The sequence below is a fragment of the Haliotis rubra genome, unplaced genomic scaffold (genome assembly GCF_003918875.1).
Source record: "Haliotis rubra isolate DU_JTF1 unplaced genomic scaffold, ASM391887v1 Scf944, whole genome shotgun sequence".
In the NCBI taxonomy this organism is placed as follows: Eukaryota; Metazoa; Mollusca; class Gastropoda; order Lepetellida; family Haliotidae; genus Haliotis; species Haliotis rubra.
This window is the reverse complement of record NW_025767684.1, coordinates 324,812-346,793: the sequence shown is the minus strand read 5'-3', so window position 1 is coordinate 346,793 and position 21,982 is coordinate 324,812. Positions and strand designations below refer to the sequence as shown.

The 21,982-nt window shown below is 39.9% G+C and overlaps 1 protein-coding gene across 2 annotated transcripts in view; it reads left to right on the top strand.

The window, feature by feature from the left end:
* Window positions 1-21,982, top strand: part of LOC124264802 (phosphatidylinositol-3-phosphatase SAC1-like) — a 62,776-nt gene that overhangs the window by 6,191 nt on the left and 34,603 nt on the right. For both annotated transcript variants that reach the window (XR_006895252.1, XM_046699592.1), the window contains exons 2-3: window positions 11,047-11,144; window positions 14,380-14,457. Coding sequence is in view for 1 of the 2 variants with exons in the window: in XM_046699592.1 (XP_046555548.1) it covers window positions 11,047-11,144; window positions 14,380-14,457 (176 nt within the window). In the remaining variant the exon portion in view is untranslated. The remainder of the gene's footprint in view (window positions 1-11,046; window positions 11,145-14,379; window positions 14,458-21,982) is intronic.

Genomic DNA, 21,982 nt, shown 5'->3' with positions numbered 1-21,982 from the left:
TTCCTGACAGTCTGATCAGATACCAGGGTACCTGTGGCAGCTCTCGGTTGGTCACGAAGTTGTCTGGCAGTTACTCTGCGTTGTGGGAGGGCCATATTTGTCAGGTATCGGTCTTCTCTAGGAGTTGTTAATGGAGGCCTGCCAGAACGTGGTCGATTAGTCAGCGTTCCAGTGACACGAAACCGGTGTCATAACCTTCCAATGACACTCTGACTCACATTTAGTCTCTGAGCCACACTCTGTTGAGGTTCGCCATCTTGAAGCCAAGCAAGAGCTCTTCCTATGTCTGTCATGCTCAGTTGACGTCTTGCTATTGTTGAATTTCAAGTGACAATAACAATGAGACAATTGCAAGTTTTATAGGGAAAATAAGCATGCACAGCACTAATCCCACGAAGAACACGTGCATATGTTGTTCATGATGAAACATCATCTTCCACAAGCATAGTGGTGGCGTTTCTGTGAAGCACTCGATGTTTCAATTTGTTCATTTTTTATCACCCTACCACATGATGACTATTGGCACCACGGTTATCTGCAGCCTTTATCCAGGTTCTGCAATGGTTTTGATTAAATAACCACACACGGAATGTAAAATTTTATTCATGTATAATGCAACCAGTCTCATCAATAACATTACATGATGACATCTCATGACCCTTAACTTGTTTTGAGTAGTATATATGCCAACAATGTTAAAGTCATCTTCCTGCCAGTCTAAACTATTTTCTGGGCACAGTGTTACTTTGCTTCCAATTTTAGAGCCTATCCAAATTGCTTTAGTTTTCTCCACATTAATCTTAAGTCCAGACATGCTGTAAAATTTTTGTAGTAAAGTTTCTAAAGCTGCTTTCAAACTTTCATCAAAACCGTCTAAGTATAATTGAGTATCATCTGCATATTGTGCTAATTTATATTCCTCATTTTCCAGTTTTATATGATTGATTTCTTTATTATCCCTTATCATGATACCGAGGATCTCAGCTACCAGAATGAATAGATACGGAGAAATTGGGTCTCCTTGTCTACAGCCACGATCATTAGAAAACAAAGAGTAGAGATGACCGTTTTGGATTACACAAGAGGAAGCATTTTGCATCAATATTTTTATCCATTTAATAATGTTGGGCCCAAAGCCACATTTTTCTGAGAACTTTGAGAATAAAATCTTTAGAAACTGTGTCAAAAGCTTTTTCGAAGTCAATCAGAATCAAAAGGCCTGGTTTATTTTAATTTTTTAGTTCATATAGAATGTCATACATTAATCTGACATTATCGCCTATGCATCTACCAGGTATAAATCCTGTCTGATCAGTATGTATCAGTATGTTAAGTGTCTTTATTTGCTACACAGGCACTTATAATTTTATACAATGTATTTAAAAGTGAAATTGGGCGCCAGTTTTTCATGTATCTTCTGTCTTTATTTTGTTTTGGAATACAGGTAATGACACCTCTATTAATAGTGAGCGATAGCTGGTCTTTCTCAAAAACTTCATTAACATATCTGTATACCCAAAATTTAAGGTCTTGCCAGAACCACTTAAAAAATTCAACTGGGAAACCATCTAGTCCTGGGCTCTTATTATTCTTCATAGCCTTTACTGTTTCAGATAGCTCCTTCATTTCTATTAGTTTATCCAAATTATAAGCAAAAGAACTGTTAAGAGAAGGAGTGTTAATGGTGTCTAAAAAATGTGTTTCACAATTGATATTATCACCAGAAAATAATTTACGATAAAATTTCTCTTGTTCATATAAAATAGCCCTACCATCAGTTAAAAGTTCCTCTTTTTCATTAAATAAGGAGTTGATAAGTTTGCTAGTATACTTTCTATTTTCTAAAAGACAAAAATATTTGGTTGGTTATTCCCCCTCTTCGTGCCATTGAATTCTGCTTCTTATTTGTCTACCTTTTTCTTCCTCTTTTATTTTTTCAAGTTCTAGGGTATTTTTAGATAAGTTTGCAAGCATTTCTTCATTGACAGTTTGAAAGTTTTTCCTAATTTCTTCTTCTAATATTTGAATATCATTTTCTAGCTGTTTGTTTTTTTCAGTTTTCTTTTTCTTTAAATAAGATGGAAATGAGATGGATTTACCTCTTACTTTCATGAGAAAAGTCTCCAAAAAGAGTTCAGCAGAGATGCTTATTTTAAGACTGAGGTTGTCCCTATCTCTTGTATCGATATTTTCTAAAGCATATTCTTCTTTAGTCTCATCTAAAATTTCCGTCACTAGTTTGTTATCATCTGTGTTATAAAGAAGAGAAGTATTCAATTTCCAGTATCCCTTTCCCTTCTCTTTAGTGTGAATATTAGAAAGAGATAATGAAATAGCAGAGTGGTCTGATTTATATCCTGGCAATATGGATGAGTCGGTAGTTAGATTTGCAATATCTTCGGACACTAGAAAAAAAGTTTTATCTTGCCTGTTGTCTGGGTTTTTTTGTCCACCACTCGAATTTTCTAATATCAGGGTTTCTATTTCTCCAAACATCTATTAAATTGTTTGTGTCAATATTTTTTAAGACAATTTGCCTAGCTTTTGGATTATTTATATTTTTATAGTTCTCAAGGTCAATGTCAAGATTTAAAACAAGGTTCCAGTCTCCGCAAACAATTATTGACTCATTATCATACTCATTTATGTTAGTAAATAATTTGGTATAAAACCCTGGATCATCTTGACAGGGTCCATATACATTGGCAAGGGTTAGCCTTATTCCTTAAATAGTAATATCAGCAATGATATAATTTCCATTTGGGTCAATTTCTATTTATGAAGGTCTAATTCCATGTTATTATTGAATAGAATGGCAACACCTCTTGAGATTGAAGTATACAGAGCGATGATACTTTTTAACCCCCATTCATTTCTCATAATATTTTCCTCCTTCTTTATATGTATATCCTGAAGACAAATGACAGAGAATTTATTTTTACGCCACAGATTCATTACTTCTTTACGTTTACTTTTATGGGCTAGCCCTCGACAGTTCGCAGAGATTGTTTTGACTTGATTAGACATTGTGAGAGATCAATAGATGAGAAAAGGTAACTGAACTTTTGTTAACATGAGTGAAGTACATGGTCATGATTACACCTACTGAAGAAAAACATTTTTCAAAATATATGGAACTGAAACACTTGTATAAAAACCTAAACAGAAATAGAGGTGGCATTCTTTCAATACCCTCCATCCTTAAGAAACTTATGAAAGTATAATAAGTGTAGGCCTTATAGATATGAGAAGTTATACATTTATACATATATTACTGAATACAGTGTTGTCTAACTGAAACTTCATCCCTTAGGGAAGGAAAGTAACTTATGACAATAACCAGTTCCTCAGTTAGCACATTACCGTTAATTAATCAATACATATGTGTCGAACTTTTTTCAGCTAATATTATAGTCACTAAAATATCAAACTGTAAAGATAATAGACATTGATTACGAAATAAGGGACAACCTCTGTGTGCAGAAATATTCTGTCACACATCAAACTTGTTTACATCAAGCTGCTGTAGGGTCGTGATTGTTTAGATTACACATAACTTTACATATTCGTCCAGGATCCCTATCAAGGATAGCACTGAAATTGAAACATTTTAACAATTAATTCTTTGGTCTAACAAATATACAATTATATCACAACATTCTAAATTGTCAAGGGAGATAATAAACACATGAACCTATATATCGATACACAGCATTGGTTGTGCCACCAAGGGAGATAATTGTCTAATAACACATTTGCCCAAATAATCTTTAATTAAAACAATATGTGAGTCATTCTCGAAATTCGTGCATATTTATGTTATATGATTGTATCCAACAAAGTTCAGTCAAAATTAGTAATAATTTTAAGGTAACCAATTTATCTCAGTTTATTCTACACTTTACAGTAAAAACCTTGGAAAAAAAAAAAATTATATTTATTTTAACCACCCCCCCAACCCCCAAATTTTACTCAATTTACATGTGTCACAACTCCAGTGGCTGATGTGCAATTTGACTTTTTTTGTCTTTTTCATGTTTTTCAAAAGATGTTATTTAACATATCATAATTAGTGGTGTTACAGCTACATGCTTGGCGTTGTTTGGCCTTTTATGTATGAAAAATTATTATGTAAAAAAAAAGGTCAAACTTTGTCACAAAGTTTGATGTCACTACCGTAACATCTGCCCAAAATTGCAATAATGATTACTCCCTGTACTGTCTTCTAATTCTACTTCATATTTGCAAGCAATGGCAGTGGGGAAACATGGCAGTCAAACACTGACACAAAATATTCATTTTTCGCAAAAAATGTGTGTACAAAATAATATCTGAGATATTTGCATGTCCTAACCGTTACGGTGGTTACCGCTGAAACCAGTTATTTTTGTGAAGCCAAACAATGCCAAGTACCTTAGACAGTAGGGGAAATCATCTGAAACGATGTGCTAAGTCAACTTTGGGGACCAGTTATTGTATTAAAACTGATATTGTTAGTGGCTGTCACTAAGGTTACTGTCACTGCCCTTATCATGGGTTTTGTTACTGCAAGGACAGATTTTGTGACGGAAGTGACATTTTTCTAGTTTTATGTTGTTTGTATCTAAATTTTCAATTCGGAAGATATCAAATGTTTTGGAATCTTATTTAACATAAAACTTTTGTATCAAATGAATAAAATCAATAAGCATATAAGCATGATTTTGTTGTTACGGTAAGGACAGGGTAGTGTAGCGGCTGTGACCAAGAAGAACACTGCTGTGATATGGCCGTTACGGTGGTGACATTATATACCGTCACAATGTCACTGCCGTAACATGCCGTCTTTACTTGTTTTAAACATGACAGGGACATCCATAAGTAAATCTTTTGCCTATTCCATATTCTTCAAACATTCTCAAATATCTGATTGACAAATTTCATCAAATTATCTTTTAAAGTAAAACTGGCTATTATTAAAAATGTCACTACCATTCTTATGTCACTACCGTAACAATTAATTCCAGTGTCCATGCCATAACAATATCATTTTCCTTATTTAATTAAAATTGATTTATCTGTTTATGTTTGGAATTTGTAGTGCAAGTATGTTTTGTAGTAGAGCTTCAAGTAAGCATGATATAATTCATATTCTCATTTTGAATTTTATGCTACATATTACTTTATATTTGCAAATCAGAAGTGAAATGAATTGTTTGGCTTGTTGTCCCTTTTAAGCAATAAATATAAATTTTCAAAACTCATTAGCCATGATATGTTGTAAAACTAGATGTTTTAATATATATGTACATTAAATGAATATCATCTTTGGATTTTTTTCTTTTCAAAATGGCGTTACAAATTTCGTAACGGTAGTGATGCAGTTTTGTGAAATTTCTAATAAAAGGGGTAAAATATGAAAAATGAAATGTCGTTACGCTTGCATAATTTATGTTTTGTATATTCAGAATACTATGAATGTAATCAACAACATTTCCAGGTAAAACAAGTAAACAAAATTTACAATTTTTGTCTACATGAAATATGCACTAATTTTGTGAATGACTCATGTAGACATACAGGGCTACAGATAAGGGGCGTACAGGCGTAATGTACGCCTCAAAATCAATTAAGTACGACATAATATAAGATTTCAAGCGTATCGTGTACGCACATAAATACCTTTGTACGTCTAACATTTAATTTCCGTGTGTATCGTGCAAATGGAAATCTATTTCGGATAAATGCTTGTCAAGTTTCGTTTGCGAAACACGATTTGACACGAGGAAACCCCGACAGTAGGAATCCCTTGCGTTGCCATGCAACGGTATGCGTCACTATTTTTCGATTGGCTAAAATCTACACTGTTCCAATTTATATTCAGTCGGACCTGACATTTCGCGCATCACACGGTCGCTCATTTATTTCTCACGCGTCTTCAAATACAAATACATGGTTGGAAGTAGTGATCGATGAATCGTCCAGACAAACCACATCACCAACTCCCTCACACAAAAACATGTCAGTACTCCTCAAAATTCTCAGTACACCTCCACTTGCAATATGATGTGTAAGTACACTCGCACCCCCAAAAGTTATCTGGAGCCCTGGACATAATTATTATACCTAACAGACAAACAGTTCACAAATAACATTACATAATTATTATACCTAACAGACAAAAAGTTCACCAATAACATTACATAATTATTATACCTAACAGACAAAAAATTCACAAATAACATTACATAATTATTATACCTAACAGACAAAAAGTTCACAAATAACATTACATAATTATTATACCTAACAGACAATACCTAACAGACAAAAAGTTCACAAATAACATTACATAATTATTATACCTGACAGACAATACCTAACAAATAACATTACATAATTATTATACCTAACAGACAAAAAGTTCACAAATAACATTACATAATTATTATACCTAACAGACAAAAGTTCACAAATAACATTACATAATTATTATACCAGATAACAGAACAATATTACATACAGATTATACCTAACAGACAAAAGTTCACAAATAACATTACATAATTATTATACCTAACAGACAAAAGTTCACAAATAACATTACATAATTATTATACCTAACATTACACCTAACAGACAAAAAGTATTAATACCTAACAGACAAAAAGTTCACAAATAACATTACATAATTATTATACCTAACAGACAATACCTAACAGACAAAAAGTTCACAAATAACATTACATAATTATTATACCTGACAGACAATACCTAACAGACAAAAAGTTCACAAATAACATTACATAATTATTATACCTAACAAACAAAAGTTCACAGACAAAAGTTCAGCATTTTCATAATTATTATACCTAACAGACAAAAGTTCACAAATAACATTACATAATTATTATACCTAACAGACAAAAAGTTCACAAATAACATTACATAATTATTATACCTAACAGACATTATTCCTAATAACATTACAAAATTAGTTCACAGACAACATTACATTACATAATTATTATACCTAACAGACAAAAAGTTCACAAATAACATTGCATAATTATTATACCTAACAGACAAAAAGTTCACAAATAACATTACATAATTATTATACCTAACAGACAATACCTAACAGACAAAAAGTTCACAAATAACATTACATAATTATTATACCTAACAGACAAAAAGTTCACAAATAACATTACATAATTATTATACCTAACAGACAAACAGTTCTCAAATAACATTACATAATTATTATACCTAACAGACAAACAGTTTGCAAATAACATTACATACAACTAGACAAGTAATTGTAACCGTGAAAGGTTACGTCAAAAGTATACATAAAAATGGAAATGTAGCTATATATGAAAATAAACCTTACCCATTTGTGGAATAGAATTAGGGTCAGGTGATAAACAATGATCCAGAATGAGACCATACTCTTGATCCAGCATTTTTTGTGAATCCTAAACAGAACAGGAATGTTTTGGATGAATGAAATTCATCTGCAATACTTGACAAATACAACCAAATATCAACATGATTGACAGATGCTTAAAACCACAAACTTGAGAACACTACCACCAACATTCAATATTTTAGTGATCTTTTTATGACTTATATAATATTTTTATTCATATTATACTTGTAAACAATAAGACACTTTAACACCATTTTATGTTCAATAACTATAAACTAGTTCTATTCAAACAAACCAAACTGACTTATTAAAAACATGAAAAATGTTTCTGCTACAATGGTGGTGGGAATGATCGTGGTGAAAATTACATTTAACTAAGAAAAGCAGAATTGATGGATGCCAACTTCTATATTTTGAATGAAGTTGACATCCATAAATCTTGCTTTTCTTATACATTCCACTTCTAAATGCCCTACAAAGATTTTACATTTAACTGGTTTGGTAGGTTCGGTTTGAAATTGTGTTCTTAATTTTGGTTCAAGTGTTTCACAATGTTTTTGATCTGAATTTTTGAAGTATTTACTCATTAATGACCAATGATCCCTGATATGTCCTGACCAGGTCAAGTTGCTGTCTAAAATCTCAGGGCTTTTTTTGAGAGTGGAGTAGTAACCACTCTGTTGATGTTAAATTATTCTTTTCCTTGTTTCATTTGTGCCAAATATTATTTATGTTTTGTTTTTGTCATGATTTAAACTTTTTATTAAAGCTTAATCAAGCTATAAATAAAGCCTTAATTCGATTATAATTAGTTTATTGTTAAAAAAAATCCTTCTTGCAATATATTGCAATACATATCGCAATATATGCTTTCGCATCGCAATATATCGCAATATGAAAATTCTCCACAATACCCACCCCAAACAAGCAGTGATCATAGCAATAGAGACAATAATTGTAATATTCAGTTCTCAGCAATGATATTCCAACCTTCTGGAATTATGTCTAGGTAGGGTATCCCTGGGTATAGAGTGATCACAGCAATGGTAGGGTATCCCTGGGTATAGAGTGATCTCAGCAATGGTAGGGTATCTCTGGGTATAGAGTGATCACAACAATGGTAGGGTATCCCTGGGTATTGAATGATCTCAGCAATGGTAGGGTATCCCTGGGTATAGAGTGATCTCAGCAATGGTAGGGTATCCCTGGGTATTGAATGATCTCAGCAATGGTAGGGTATCCCTGGGTATAGAGTGATCTCAGCAATGGTAGGGTATCCCTGGGTATAGAGTGATCTCAGCAATGGTCGGGTATCCCTGGTAGGGTATCCCTGGGTATAGAGTGATCTCAGCAATGGCAGGTTATCCCTGGGTATAGAGTGATCTCAGCAATGGTAGGGTATCCCTGGTAGGGTATCCCTGGGTATAGAGTGATCACAGCAATGGTAGGGTATCCCTGGGTATAGAGTGATCTCAGCAATGGTGGGGTATCCCAGGGTATAGGTGATCACAGCAATGGTAGGGTATCCCTGGGTAATGGTAGGGTATCCCTGGTAGGGTATCCCTGGGTATAGAGTGATCACAGCAATGGTAGGGTATCCCTGGGTATAGAGTGATCTCAGCAATGGTAGGGTATCCCTGGGTATAGAGTGATCACAGCAATGGTAGGGTATCCCTGGGTATAGAGTGATCTCAGCAATGGTAGGGTATCTCTGGTAGGGTATCCCTGGGTATAGAGTGATCTCAGCAATGGTCGGGTATCCCTGGGTATAGAGTGATCACAGCAATGGTAGGGTATCCCTGGGTATAGAGTGATCACACAAAATGTTGGTCTTCTTGTGACTCACACCAAAGACAAAGGATGCTAGAAAATTTCGCACTAAGGCAGATGATTCTGGGATATGCTCCTTGTAGCACCTTCCAGATCTTTCTACACTTTCCCGTACCCTGTGTAAATACAGCACACCACTGCCCCTCACTGAATATCACATGGACAATGTACTATACTTTAAACATTGTTACACAACAAATAACACTGTCACATAGCAATATTCAAATGAATTTGTCTACTTGATAAATATACAACTTTATATGTTTGATAGAAACACTTTTTTCTCCATAAATGGAAGAAAATGGAATTTGATCTGTGACGTCAAATGATGATGGTGAGGTATAATTCCTCACACAAACAGTGTTTGCCATGACACAGAAAAATTATCTCAAATATGCGGTGAATTTAGAAGCTTGTGTCATTGTTGACACAATGCTGATGGGCTAATGCTAAATTGATTTTACAACTAAAAGCTATTTTTTTTATGATTTTACTAATGTTGTGAAGAGATGAACAATAAATAATTTTACCTTGTCTGTCAGTTGGACAGAATGCACCTGTTGGCCTCAGACAATCAAGGAAAATATTTGCAACTACTAATTTGTGTATCATATATGACAACCTAGCAGTCCAGTTCCTAGATATTGACTTCTGATGACAATAACACAAATCACACAACCCAGGTGTCCTGTTCCTAGATATTGACTGCTGATGACAATAACAAAAGTAACACAACCCAGGTGTCCTGTTCCTAGATATTGACTGCTGATGACAATAACACAAATCACACAACCCAGGTGTCCAGTTCCTAGATATTGACTGCTGATGACAATAACAAAAGTAACACAACCCAGGTGTCCTGTTCCTAGATATTGACTGCTGATAACAATAACACAAGTAACACAACCCAGGTGTCCAGTTCCTAGATATTGACTGCTGATGACAATAACACAAGTAACACAACCCAGGTGTCCAGTTCCTAGATATTGACTTCTGATGACAATAACACAAGTAACACAACCCAGGTGTCCTGTTCCTAGATATTGACTGCTGATGACAATAACACAAGTCACACAACCCAGGTGTCCTGTTCCTAGATATTGACTGCTGATGACAATAACACAAGTAACACAACCCAGGTGTCCTGTTCCTAGATATTGACTGCTGATGACAATAACACAAGTAACACAACCCAGGTGTCCTGTTCCTAGATATTGACTGCTGATGACAATAACACAAGTAACACAACCCAGGTGTCCAGTTCCTAGATATTGACTGCTGATGACAATAACACAAGTCACACAACCCAGGTGTCCTGTTCCTAGATATTGACTGCTGATGACAATAACACAAGTAACACAACCCAGGTGTCCTGTTCCTAGATATTGACTGCTGATAACAATAACACAAGTAACACAGCCCAGGTGTCCAGTTCCTAGATATTGACTGCTGATGACAATAACACAAGTAACACAACCCAGGTGTCCTAGATATTGACTTCTGATGACAATAACACAAGTAACACAACCCAGGTGTCCTGTTCCTAGATATTGACTGCTGATGACAATAACACAAGTCACACAACCCAGGTGTCCTGTTCCTAGATATTGACTTCTGATAACAATAACACAAGTAACACAACCCAGGTGTCCTGTTCCTAGATATTGACTGCTGATGACAATAACACAAGTAACACAACCTACCTGCCTTATCCCTGACACTGTTATGAAAGTCTGACTGATAGCTCTGTACATGTATTTCCAATATATGTGTGTAGTAAGCTCTCTATCCTAATGTTTCAGACATATTACATCTGACAAGTTCATCATCGAGCCGACTAATGCAGCTGCAAATGAGCTGCTGGTTATCGACCGGGTGTCCCAGGAAATAACACTGCAAGGTGATGTCCAGCCACTCATGGGGACTGACTGAGTTAGACTTGGTCTCAGCACCGTGATTTTATCTGTCTATTGTGTGCTTGGTGGTCTCTTGTCAAGCCACTCATGGGGACTGACTGAGTTAGACTTGGTCTCAGCACCCTGATTTCATCTGTCTATTGTGTGCTTAGTGGACTCATGTCCAGCCGCTCATGGGGACTGACTGAGTTAGACTTGGTCTCAGCACCCTGATTTTCTCTGTCTATTGTGTGCTTGGTGGTCTCTTGTCAAGCCACTCATGGGGACTGACTGAGTTAGACTTGGTCTCAGCACCCTGATTTTCTCTGTCTACTGTGTGACTAGTGGACTCATGTCCAGCCACTCATGGGGACTGACTGAGTTAGACTTGGTCTCAGCACCGTGATTTTCTCTGTCTATTGTGTGACTGGTGGTCTCTTGTCAAGCTACTCATGGGGACTGACTGAGTTAGACTTGGTCTCAGCACCGTGATTTTCTCTGTCTATTGTGTGACTAGTGGACTCATGTCCAGCCACTCATGGGGATAGATCAAGGGCAGAGAAAGACAGTCCCAGCACTGTGATGTTCTGTCTATTGTGTGACTGGTCACACCTACATTACGCCAGCCACTACACCAGGTCACACCTACATCACGCCAGCCACTACACCAGGTCACACCTACATCACACCAGCCACTACACCAGGTCACACCTACATCAGGCCAGTCAGTACACAAGGTCACACCTACATTACGCCAGCCACTACACCAGGTCACACCTACATCAGGCCAGCCACTACACCAGGTCACACCTACATCAGGCCAGCCACTACACCAGGTCACACCTACATCAGGCCAGTCACTACACCAGGTCACACCTACATCACGCCAGCCACTACACCAGGTCACACCTACATCAGGCCAGTCACACTCAAGGTCACACCTACATCAGGCCAGTCAGTACTCAAGGTCACACCTACATCAGGCCAGTCAGTACTCAAGGTCACACCTACATCAGGCCAGTCAGTACTCAAAGTCACACCTACACCAGGCCAGTCACTATACCAGGTCACACCTACATCAGGCCAGTCACTACACCAGGTCACACCTACATCAGGCCAGTCACTACACCAGGTCACACCTACATCAGGCCAGCCACTACACCAGGTCACACCTACATCAGGCCAGTCACTACTCCAGGTCACACGTACATCAGGCCAGTCACTACACCAGGTCACACCTACAACAGGCCAGCCACTACACCAGGTCACACCTACATCAGGCCAGTCACTACACCAGGTCACACCTACATCAGGCCAGTCAGTATTCAAGGTCACACCTACATCAGGCCAGTCACTACTCAAGGTCACACCTACATCAGGCCAGTCAGTACTCAAGGTCACACCTACATCAGGCCAGTCACTACACCAGGTCACACCTACATCAGGCCAGCCACTACACCAGGTCACACCTACATCAGGCCAGTCACTACACCAGGTCACACCTACATCAGGCCAGTCACTACACCAGGTCACACCTACATCAGGCCAGTCACTACACCAGGTCACACCTACATCAGGCCAGCCACTACACCAGGTCACACCTACATCAGGCCAGTCAGTACTCAAGGTCACACCTACATCAGGCCAGTCACTACACCAGGTCACACCTACATCAGGCCAGCCACTACACCAGGTCACACCTACATCAGGCATCAGGCCAGTCACTACACCAGGGTCACACCTCACACACCAGGCCAGTCAGTACTCAAGGTCACACCTACATCAGGCCAGTCACTACACCAGGTCACACCTACATCAGGCCAGCCACTACACCAGGTCACACCTACATCAGGCCAGCCACTACACCAGGTCACACCTACATCAGGCCAGTCACTACACCAGGTCACACCTACATCAGGCCAGTCACTATACCAGGTCACACCTACATCAGGCCAGTCAGTACTCAAGGTCACACCTACATCAGGCCAGTCACTACACCAGGTCACACCTACATCAGGCCAGCCACTATACCAGGTCACACCTACATCAGGCCAGTCACTACACCAGGTCACACCTACATCAGGCCAGTCAGTACTCAAGGTCACACCTACATCAGGCCAGTCACTACACCAGGTCACACCTACATCAGGCCAGTCACTACTCACCCCACACTCAGGCCAGTCCTACACCAGGTCACACATACATCAGGCCAGTCACTACACCAGGTCACACCTACATCAGGCCAGTCAGTACTCAAGGTCACACCTACATCAGGCCAGTCACTACACCAGGTCACACCTACATCAGGCCAGCCACTACACCAGGTCACACCTACATCAGGCCAGTCACTACACCAGGTCACACCTACATCAGGCCAGTCACTACACCTACATCAGGTCACTACCCACATCAGGCCAGTCAGTACTCAAGGTCACACCTACATCAGGCCAGTCACTACACCGGGTCACACCTACATCAGGCCAGCCACTATACCAGGTCACACCTACATCAGGCCAGTCACTACACCAGGTCACACCTACATCAGGCCAGTCAGTACTCAAGGTCACACCTACATCAGGCCAGTCACTACACCAGGTCACACCTACATCAGGCCAGTCACTACACCAGGTCACACCTACATCAGGCCAGTCACTACACCAGGTCACACCTACATCACGCCAGTCAGTACTCAAGGTCACACCTACATCAGACCAGTCACTACACCAGGTCACACCTACATCAGGCCAGTCAGTACTCAAGGTCACACCTACATCAGGCCAGTCACTACACCAGGTCACACCTACATCAGGCCAGTCACTACACCAGGTCACACCTACATCAGGCCAGTCACTACACCAGGTCACACCTACATCAGGCCAGTCAGTACTCACCAGGTCACACCTACATCAGGCCAGTCACTACACCAGGTCACACCTACATCAGGCCAGTCACTACACCAGGTCACACCTACATCAGGCCAGTCACTACACCAGGTCACACCTACATCAGGCCAGGGTCACACCTACACCAGGTCACACCTACATCAGGCCAGTCACTACACCAGGTCACACCTACATCAGGCCAGTCACTACACTGGGTCACACCTACATCAGGCCAGTCACTACACCAGGTCACACCTACATCAGGCCAGTCACTATACCAGGTCACACCTACATCAGGCCAGTCAGTACTCAAGGTCCTGGTTTATGGATGTGTAACGGAGTGTGTTCTGTCTTCCAGTGAACCAGGGCCAGATTCCTGCTGCTGCTATCACCAAACTTATCTATGGAGTCGTGGGCATCATCCGACTTGTGGCAGGTAGGTTGGGATTATGTTGTACAGTATCCATCTGTTGATGTAGGCAGTCACTGTAAGCTCATGCAAAACATGCATCTTGCTCTCATCAACCATGTGACTCCTAACTAAACACCTGACAGTTAATGATCAGGTATCACGTGACATGGCTTTATATGTGCCTATTGCCGATGGCTTCCTCTATGATTTAACTGGACAACTTGACAGTGTCCATGGATTCTGAAGCAGAAAGATGTTCCTGATGTAATTTTTGACATGCATGTTAGACCGTATCAGTTTGTGCTGATTTTAGATCTTGCAAGAGAAACTTTCTGTGAATATGAAGCAGAAGAATTTTAGAATCAAATGAAACTGAGGCACTTTCAACCTTCTTGTCTGTTACATGTCCTCAATGCAAACTGTTTTGAACCGCAATGTAAACATGAATGTATCTTTCCCGAAAGTGGCATAATGGTACCTTAATAATGTATTATGCATGGGAAGTACTGTTTTATTGGACTACTACATTAGTAATCTTGGTTAAAATTCAATGCAATACATACATGATCTTGCTGATCGGATATGAGGCGCTCCACATCACTTTTATTACCACATGCTGAACATGTATTCGTCTCGTGCGACTCGTGGTGACACTTTATTTATAGGTCTTTGAATGGCATTCAGAAGTGATACATATAAGGAAGACAGTTTTTATGGATGTCAACTTCCTTATTATGAGCAACACAACGTTTCAGAGTTTATCCTTACTCCTTCATCAGGTGAATGAATGGTAGGGGGCAGAGAGCAGATATTGTTGTAAGAACAACAACAGTCATAAGACAACAAAGATGCAGGCTAAACAATGGAAGCCAACAGTTAACTGGCGTTGATGTGTGATTGGCAAAGCCCAGATGGAAGCCAGCACTTAACAGTTAATTAGTGCTGAATAGAAGCCAACAATTAACAGTTAAATAGTGTTGAACAGTGGACAGCTGGAAGCTGGGTTAAATCATAGGGAACCCACCCTCCCCCACCTTCCGCTGGTACAGTAAACTAGACGACACGATTAAAGTATAGATAAAAATACTTTGGCTTTAACAATTGGGGTACTTGTTTCTGATGACTTTAACTTTCACCCAGTTATTTATTGCAGTTTTCTAGTATTCTCCTTTAAGGTGTTATACATTTGCTGGTCTACTTCCTCTGGGTTTTGCTTCCAAACTTCCTGAGACGAGGACAGCTGCCTCGGCCATGGTGCCTCACAGCCACTGCTTCTTGACATTCGTCAAGGAAGGGTGTTGAGGAATCTGAAATAGTCTTTTCAGCCCATTATCTCTGAGACATGTCCAACATCCAGGAAGGGTGTTGAGGAATCTGAAATAGTCTTTTCAGCCCATTATCTCTGAGACATGTCCAACATCCAGGAAGGGTGTTGAGGAATCTGAAATAGTCTTTTCAGCCCATTATCTCTGAGACATGTCCAACATCCAGGAAGGGTGTTGAGGAATCTGAAATAGTCTTTTCAGCCCATTATCTCTGAGACATGTCCAACATCCAGGAAGGGTGTTGAGGAATCTGAAATAGTCTTTTCAGCCCATTATCTCTGAGACATGTCCAACATCCAGGAAGGGTGTTGAGGAATCTGAAATAGTCTTTCAGCCCATTATCTCTGAGACATGTCCAACATCCAGGAAGGGTGTTGAGGAATCTGAAATAGTCTTTTCAGCCCATTATCTCTGAGACATGTCCAACATCAAGGAAGGGTGTTGAGGAATCTGAAATAGTCTTTTCAGCCCATTATCTCTGAGACATGTCCAACATCCAGGAAGGGTGTTGAGGAATCTGAAATAGCCTTTTCAGCCCATTATCTCTGAGACATGTCCAACATCCAGGAAGGGTGTTGAGAAATCTGAAATAGCCTTTTCAGCCCATTATCTCTGGGACATGTCCAACGTCCAGGAAGGGTGTTGAGGAATCTGAAATAGCCTTTTCAGCCCATTATCTCTGAGACATGTCCAACATCCAGGAAGAGTGTTGAGGAATCTGAAATATCCTTTTCAGCCCATTATCTCTGAGACATGTCCAACATCCAGGAAGAGTGTTGAGGAATCTGAAATAGCCTTTTCAGCCCATTATCTCTGAGACATGTCCAACATCCAGGAAGAGTGTTGAGGAATCTGAAATAGCCTTTTCAGCCCATTATCTCTGAGACATGTCCAACATCCAGGAAGAGTGTTGAGGAATCTGAAATAGCCTTTTCAGCCCATTATCTCTGAGACGTGTCCAACATCCAGGAAGGGTGTTGAGGAATCTGAAATATCCTTTTCAGCCCATTATCTCTGAGACATGTCCAACATCCAGGAAGAGTGTTGAGGAATCTGAAATAGCCTTTTCAGCCCATTATCTCTGAGACATGTCCAACATCCAGGAAGGGTGTTGAGGAATCTGAAATATCCTTTTCAGCCCATTATCTCTGAGACGTGTCCAACATCCAGGAAGGGTGTTGAGGAATCTGAAATAGCCTTTTCAGCCCATTATCTCTGAGACATGTCCAACATCCAGGAAGAGTGTTGAGGAATCTGAAATAGCCTTTTCAGCCCATTATCTCTGAGACATGTCCAACATCCAGGAAGAGTGTTGAGGAATCTGAAATAGCCTTTTCAGCCCATTATCTCTGAGACGTGTCCAACATCCAGGAAGGGTGTTGAGGAATCTGAAATATCCTTTTCAGCCCATTATCTCTGAGACATGTCCAACATCCAGGAAGGGTGTTGAGGAATCTGAAATAGCCTTTTCAGCCCATTATCTCTGAGACATGTCCAACATCCAGGAAGGGTGTTGAGGAATCTGAAATAGCCTTTTCAGCCCATTATCTCTGAGACATGTCCAACATCCAGGAAGGGTGTTGAGGAATCTGAAATATCCTTCTCAGCCCATTATCTCTGAGACATGTCCAACATCCAGGAAGGGTGTTGAGGAATCTGAAATATCCTTTTCAGCCCATTATCTCTGAGACATGTCCAACATCCAGGAAGGGTGTTGAGGAATCTGAAATATCCTTTTCAGCCCATTATCTCTGAGACATGTCCAACATCCAGGAAGGGTGTTGAGGAATCTGAAATAGCCTTTTCAGCCCATTATCTCTGAGACATGTCCAACATCAAGGAAGGGTGTTGAGAAATCTGAAATAGTCTTTTCAGCCCATTATCTCTGAGACATGTCCAACATCAAGGAAGGGTGTTGAGGAATCTGAAATAGTCTTTTCAGCCCATTATCTCAGAGACATGTCCAACATCCAGGAAGAGTGTTGAGGAATCTGAAATAGCCTTTTCAGCCCATTATCTCTGAGACATATCCAACATCCAGGAAGGGTGTTGAGGAATCTGAAATAGCCTTTTCAGCCCATTATCTCTGCCCATTATCTCTGGACATGTCCAACATCCAGGAAGAGTGTTGAGGAATCTGAAATATCCTTTTCAGCCCATTATCTCTGAGACATGTCCAACGTCCAGGAAGAGTGTTGAGGAATCTGAAATATCCTTTTCAGCCCATTATCTCTGAGACATGTCCAACGTCCAGGAAGGGTGTTGAGGAATCTGAAATAGCCTTTTCAGCCCATTATCTCTGAGACATGTCCAACGTCCAGGAAGGGTGTTGAGGAATCTGAAATAACCTTTTCAGCCCATTATCTCTGAGACATGTCCAACGTCCAGGGACTTCATCTGTTCTGGTGCAGCAAGTATTCACTGCTGGACAATGCAGCTGGAGTGACTCTCCAAACAGTTGCAGGATTGGATATTCTCTTGTAAATTACAGAATAAGTTATGTTAATTTGGAATTGATTTGTTTTATTTATTCACAAGGATGGACTCACTCCACTGTGCTGCTGAGGTGTTGAAGTGCACCCATGTAGGAAGTCGTGTATTGACTACAGAGGCCAGCCTGTTACAACAATGATACACACATACTCGCTTACCCTCTTGAGCAATCATGTTAGTGGTGTATGAATTCTGAATCCTCTTTGAAAATTGAAAGTATTCATCTTCTGGCTCTTAATGGCCACCAGCTTACAGAGGGATAAACAAGGTCATTGACAGATAGGTAACTCTCCCGCCTCACATCATTAGAAGTGTCTGTAGGGAACAGTTTTGAAGAACTCGCAAACTGGGACTGATGACTGAAAGGTTCTTGGATTCTGGGACATGTTGGAAGTTATGGCGAAGCAGGAAGGCCCGATTCTTACTTCGTTCTTTGACGAATGATTCTGTCGAAAACTCGGGCCATCCAGTCCCTGGGAGTTTGTGTAAAGTATTGTGATGGGGTTTTTAGAAGCACAAGTTATGCCTACGATTTAAAAATCGTTACAGCAATTGAGGCCAACTTCCTTCTGAACTATGTCTCCAGCTGTTGTCGTCTTCCTACAAACCAGGGTAATCTGCTGCCTGCCGTCCAACCAAGAGATAAGTGCATAATGTGAGATAGGATTAAAATTGAAATATTTTACTATAAATTGTATATTCATGATACTTATCCTATGTCATTCTATGGATTCCTGCCTGACTCAACCCACTGTGCAGATTAGGGGGTGGTTCTGGCTCCAAGTGAAGAGAATCATGTCATGGTCAACCAGAGCAAGATGCTTTCTGTTAGATAAGGCTGAAAACTTTGGTTTCATGTCATTTCCACCCCAGAATAAAAGAAATAACATAGTGTGAGGCAGTATAAGTCTACAGATGTAAACAAGTTAAAATAGTCTGAACATTTACGGTCTTTTGTGACTTGTGTCTGCTGCAGGTGGAGGATGGAGCACTGACCCACATCCTACATGCTAGTAATAGCAGTGTAAGAAATAAGGCCCGTATGACCGTCAGAGAAGGGCTAGATTCTTGACGGACGGTCTAAATTTACAGCTGGCCAGTGTGATGGTCTGGTAAAAAGTTTAGATAACATGTACCATACATCTGAGTAAATTCACCATATTTTAAAATCTGTTTTTCAAATTGAGTGTTACATTTGAACTTGACAATTACTTCAAACACTGAACTATCGTATCGCAAGCTCAAAGCACTGTGTTGATATTAAATTATTCATTGTAACTAAAAATTAATCTTTTTTCCTTGGATTGTCTGGTCTGATTAAATCCATTTTGGGCAGGTAACATTTTGAAGTTACCAACCCTGAAGTCTGGCTGGGTTTTTGACTTAGTTCATACACTGGTAATAGATGCATCTCTTGCAGTAATTTGGCTAAAGAATGCTTTGGAAAGCTTTTCAAGGCATGAACACTGAATCTTCCAGAAGCACTAGGTCATTGGCAGAATCATCACCATCTAACCTTATGATGTTCACACCAATGCCAGACACTCCAGTGACAAGTGGGTGTTATGCTATGTCAGCTTGAGAGAAGCAACTCAGTGAATGTCTCTGAAGTTATTGCATCAGAAAGCCAGAACTGGACGTGTCAGAAAGTCAGAACTGGAAGTGACATCAGAAAGTCAGAACAGGACGTGACATCAGAAAGTCAGACATCAGAAAGTCAGAACAGGACATGACATCAGAGAGTCAGAACTGGATGTGTCAGAAAGTCAGAACTGGACGTGACATCAGAAAGTCAGAAAGTCAGAACTGGACGTGACATCAGAAAGTCAGAACTGGACGTGACATCAGAAAGTCAGAACTGGACGTGACATGATTATGTGATGGTCTAATCTAAAGGGTCCAGGACTAAATAGTGGGCAATATGTATACATGTATTCTTTCTTTAATGCAGCCAACTGTCTAGTGATATTAGATTCATGCACCATCAGTCCTAGTGTATACTGGCAATGTATGAATAAGTCAAAACCCTAGCCAGTCATCAGGGTTGGTAACTTCAAGATGTTTCCAGCTCAAAGTGGATTGAACCAGACCAAACAAAGAAAATGACTCCGATGTGTTGAACATATTATCTACATTTTTTACCAGACCATTGGGCTGGCTAGCTGCAAATGTAGACTGTTCATCAGAAATATAGCAGACAGGCCTTATTTCATACTCTGATACTGGCTATGACCTTTAACCAAGTTTGCCTCTGTGCAAGAATTCTGAAAATATGACATCTTAATCACTTTCACTGCCCCATGTTGTTGACAATGTTATGGGTTGCAGTTGCATTTCCTACAAAGGATAGAATTTTCCTCGCAATAAACTATTAGGTATGTTGGCAATGAAGTGGACGTCTGTTGAATATATACTGAACCACAAAAGAAACATCACCTTTGAAAACCAAATAGAAAATTTTGTTCTTACAAGGTGGTGTTTTAATTATGATTGTACCCTTTTGTTAACATGTTTTTTCAATCCAAATTGACAGTTATTACCAACGTCAGTGTGTTTTCTAATGAAAAAGCATATCGATCACATTCACCTAAAAAAGCAGACGTGGTAAAAGTTTCCGTATGACGTTTGTGAAAATGAAAATGCACATGACAATTCTAACAATGATAGCGAGTCCCAAACTCGCCTGAAATCGACTTACAAGAGATTAGAGGAACCGAGACTTGGGAGGACTGCAAGTTGGCCAGACTGCACGGAGTCATTTTTATGTTCATGTCAGACAAATGACCGACTGCAGGAGCGGTATCAGGCCACTAACAGCATCCAAGACTGTCCATGCAGTGGGCTACCTTCAGTGACTTCACCGACAAGACCGACAGATTGTTCGCAACCATCTGCAGGATTACTTCCCCAGAGCGACGGAAACATCACGCCATACAATTAGGACACACAACAGACCCATTAGTGCCGATACAGTGCATCGATGTTTGTGCGTAAGAAACCTCAGCTGTCACAGATGTTATCATGGTCCTGTCCTCACCGTTCGTCACTGCTCAAACTGACTGCAGTGGACAACTCAGCATTGAAATTGGCGTTATACACAATGGAGAACTGTTTCTTTTTTGTCTGATATTGTGTTTTGACAGCCGATGGCAGAGTGAGAGATATGGCGAAGTTGTGGGGAACAGTTTTCCAATGAATGTATTGTTGAAAGAGACTCGTGGCTTGGTCCATTCATCATGGTGTGGGGTGCAATCAGTCTGAACCAGAGAGTTGGCCCCGTGGTATTCCAGGATCTCGGTCCATGAAGAGGAAATAGCGTAACAACTGCTTGCTGTATTGACCAAGTAAAAAAACCCCACGTTGTACCACGTTGTACCAATGGAAATCACATTTTCCAGCAAGGCAACGCTTATGCCCACACTGCCAGAGCAACATTGGACTTCCTAAGACAACATGGCATCCAATCCCTACAACAGCCTGCGCACAGTCCGGATTATATCCAATAGAACAAATTTGGGACAAGATTCAAAGAAGACAGAATGACCTCCAACCAGGAACAACAACTGCGACTGGACTTTATCAGGCATTTCGCACAGTATTTACCCAAGTCCCTATGGCCTTCATCAACCGGTTAATTCAGTCCATGTACAGATGATGCAACATCGTCATCAATGCCCATGCAGGGCACACACTATACTGACTTTGAGGTATCCTAATGGTACCAGTTTTGG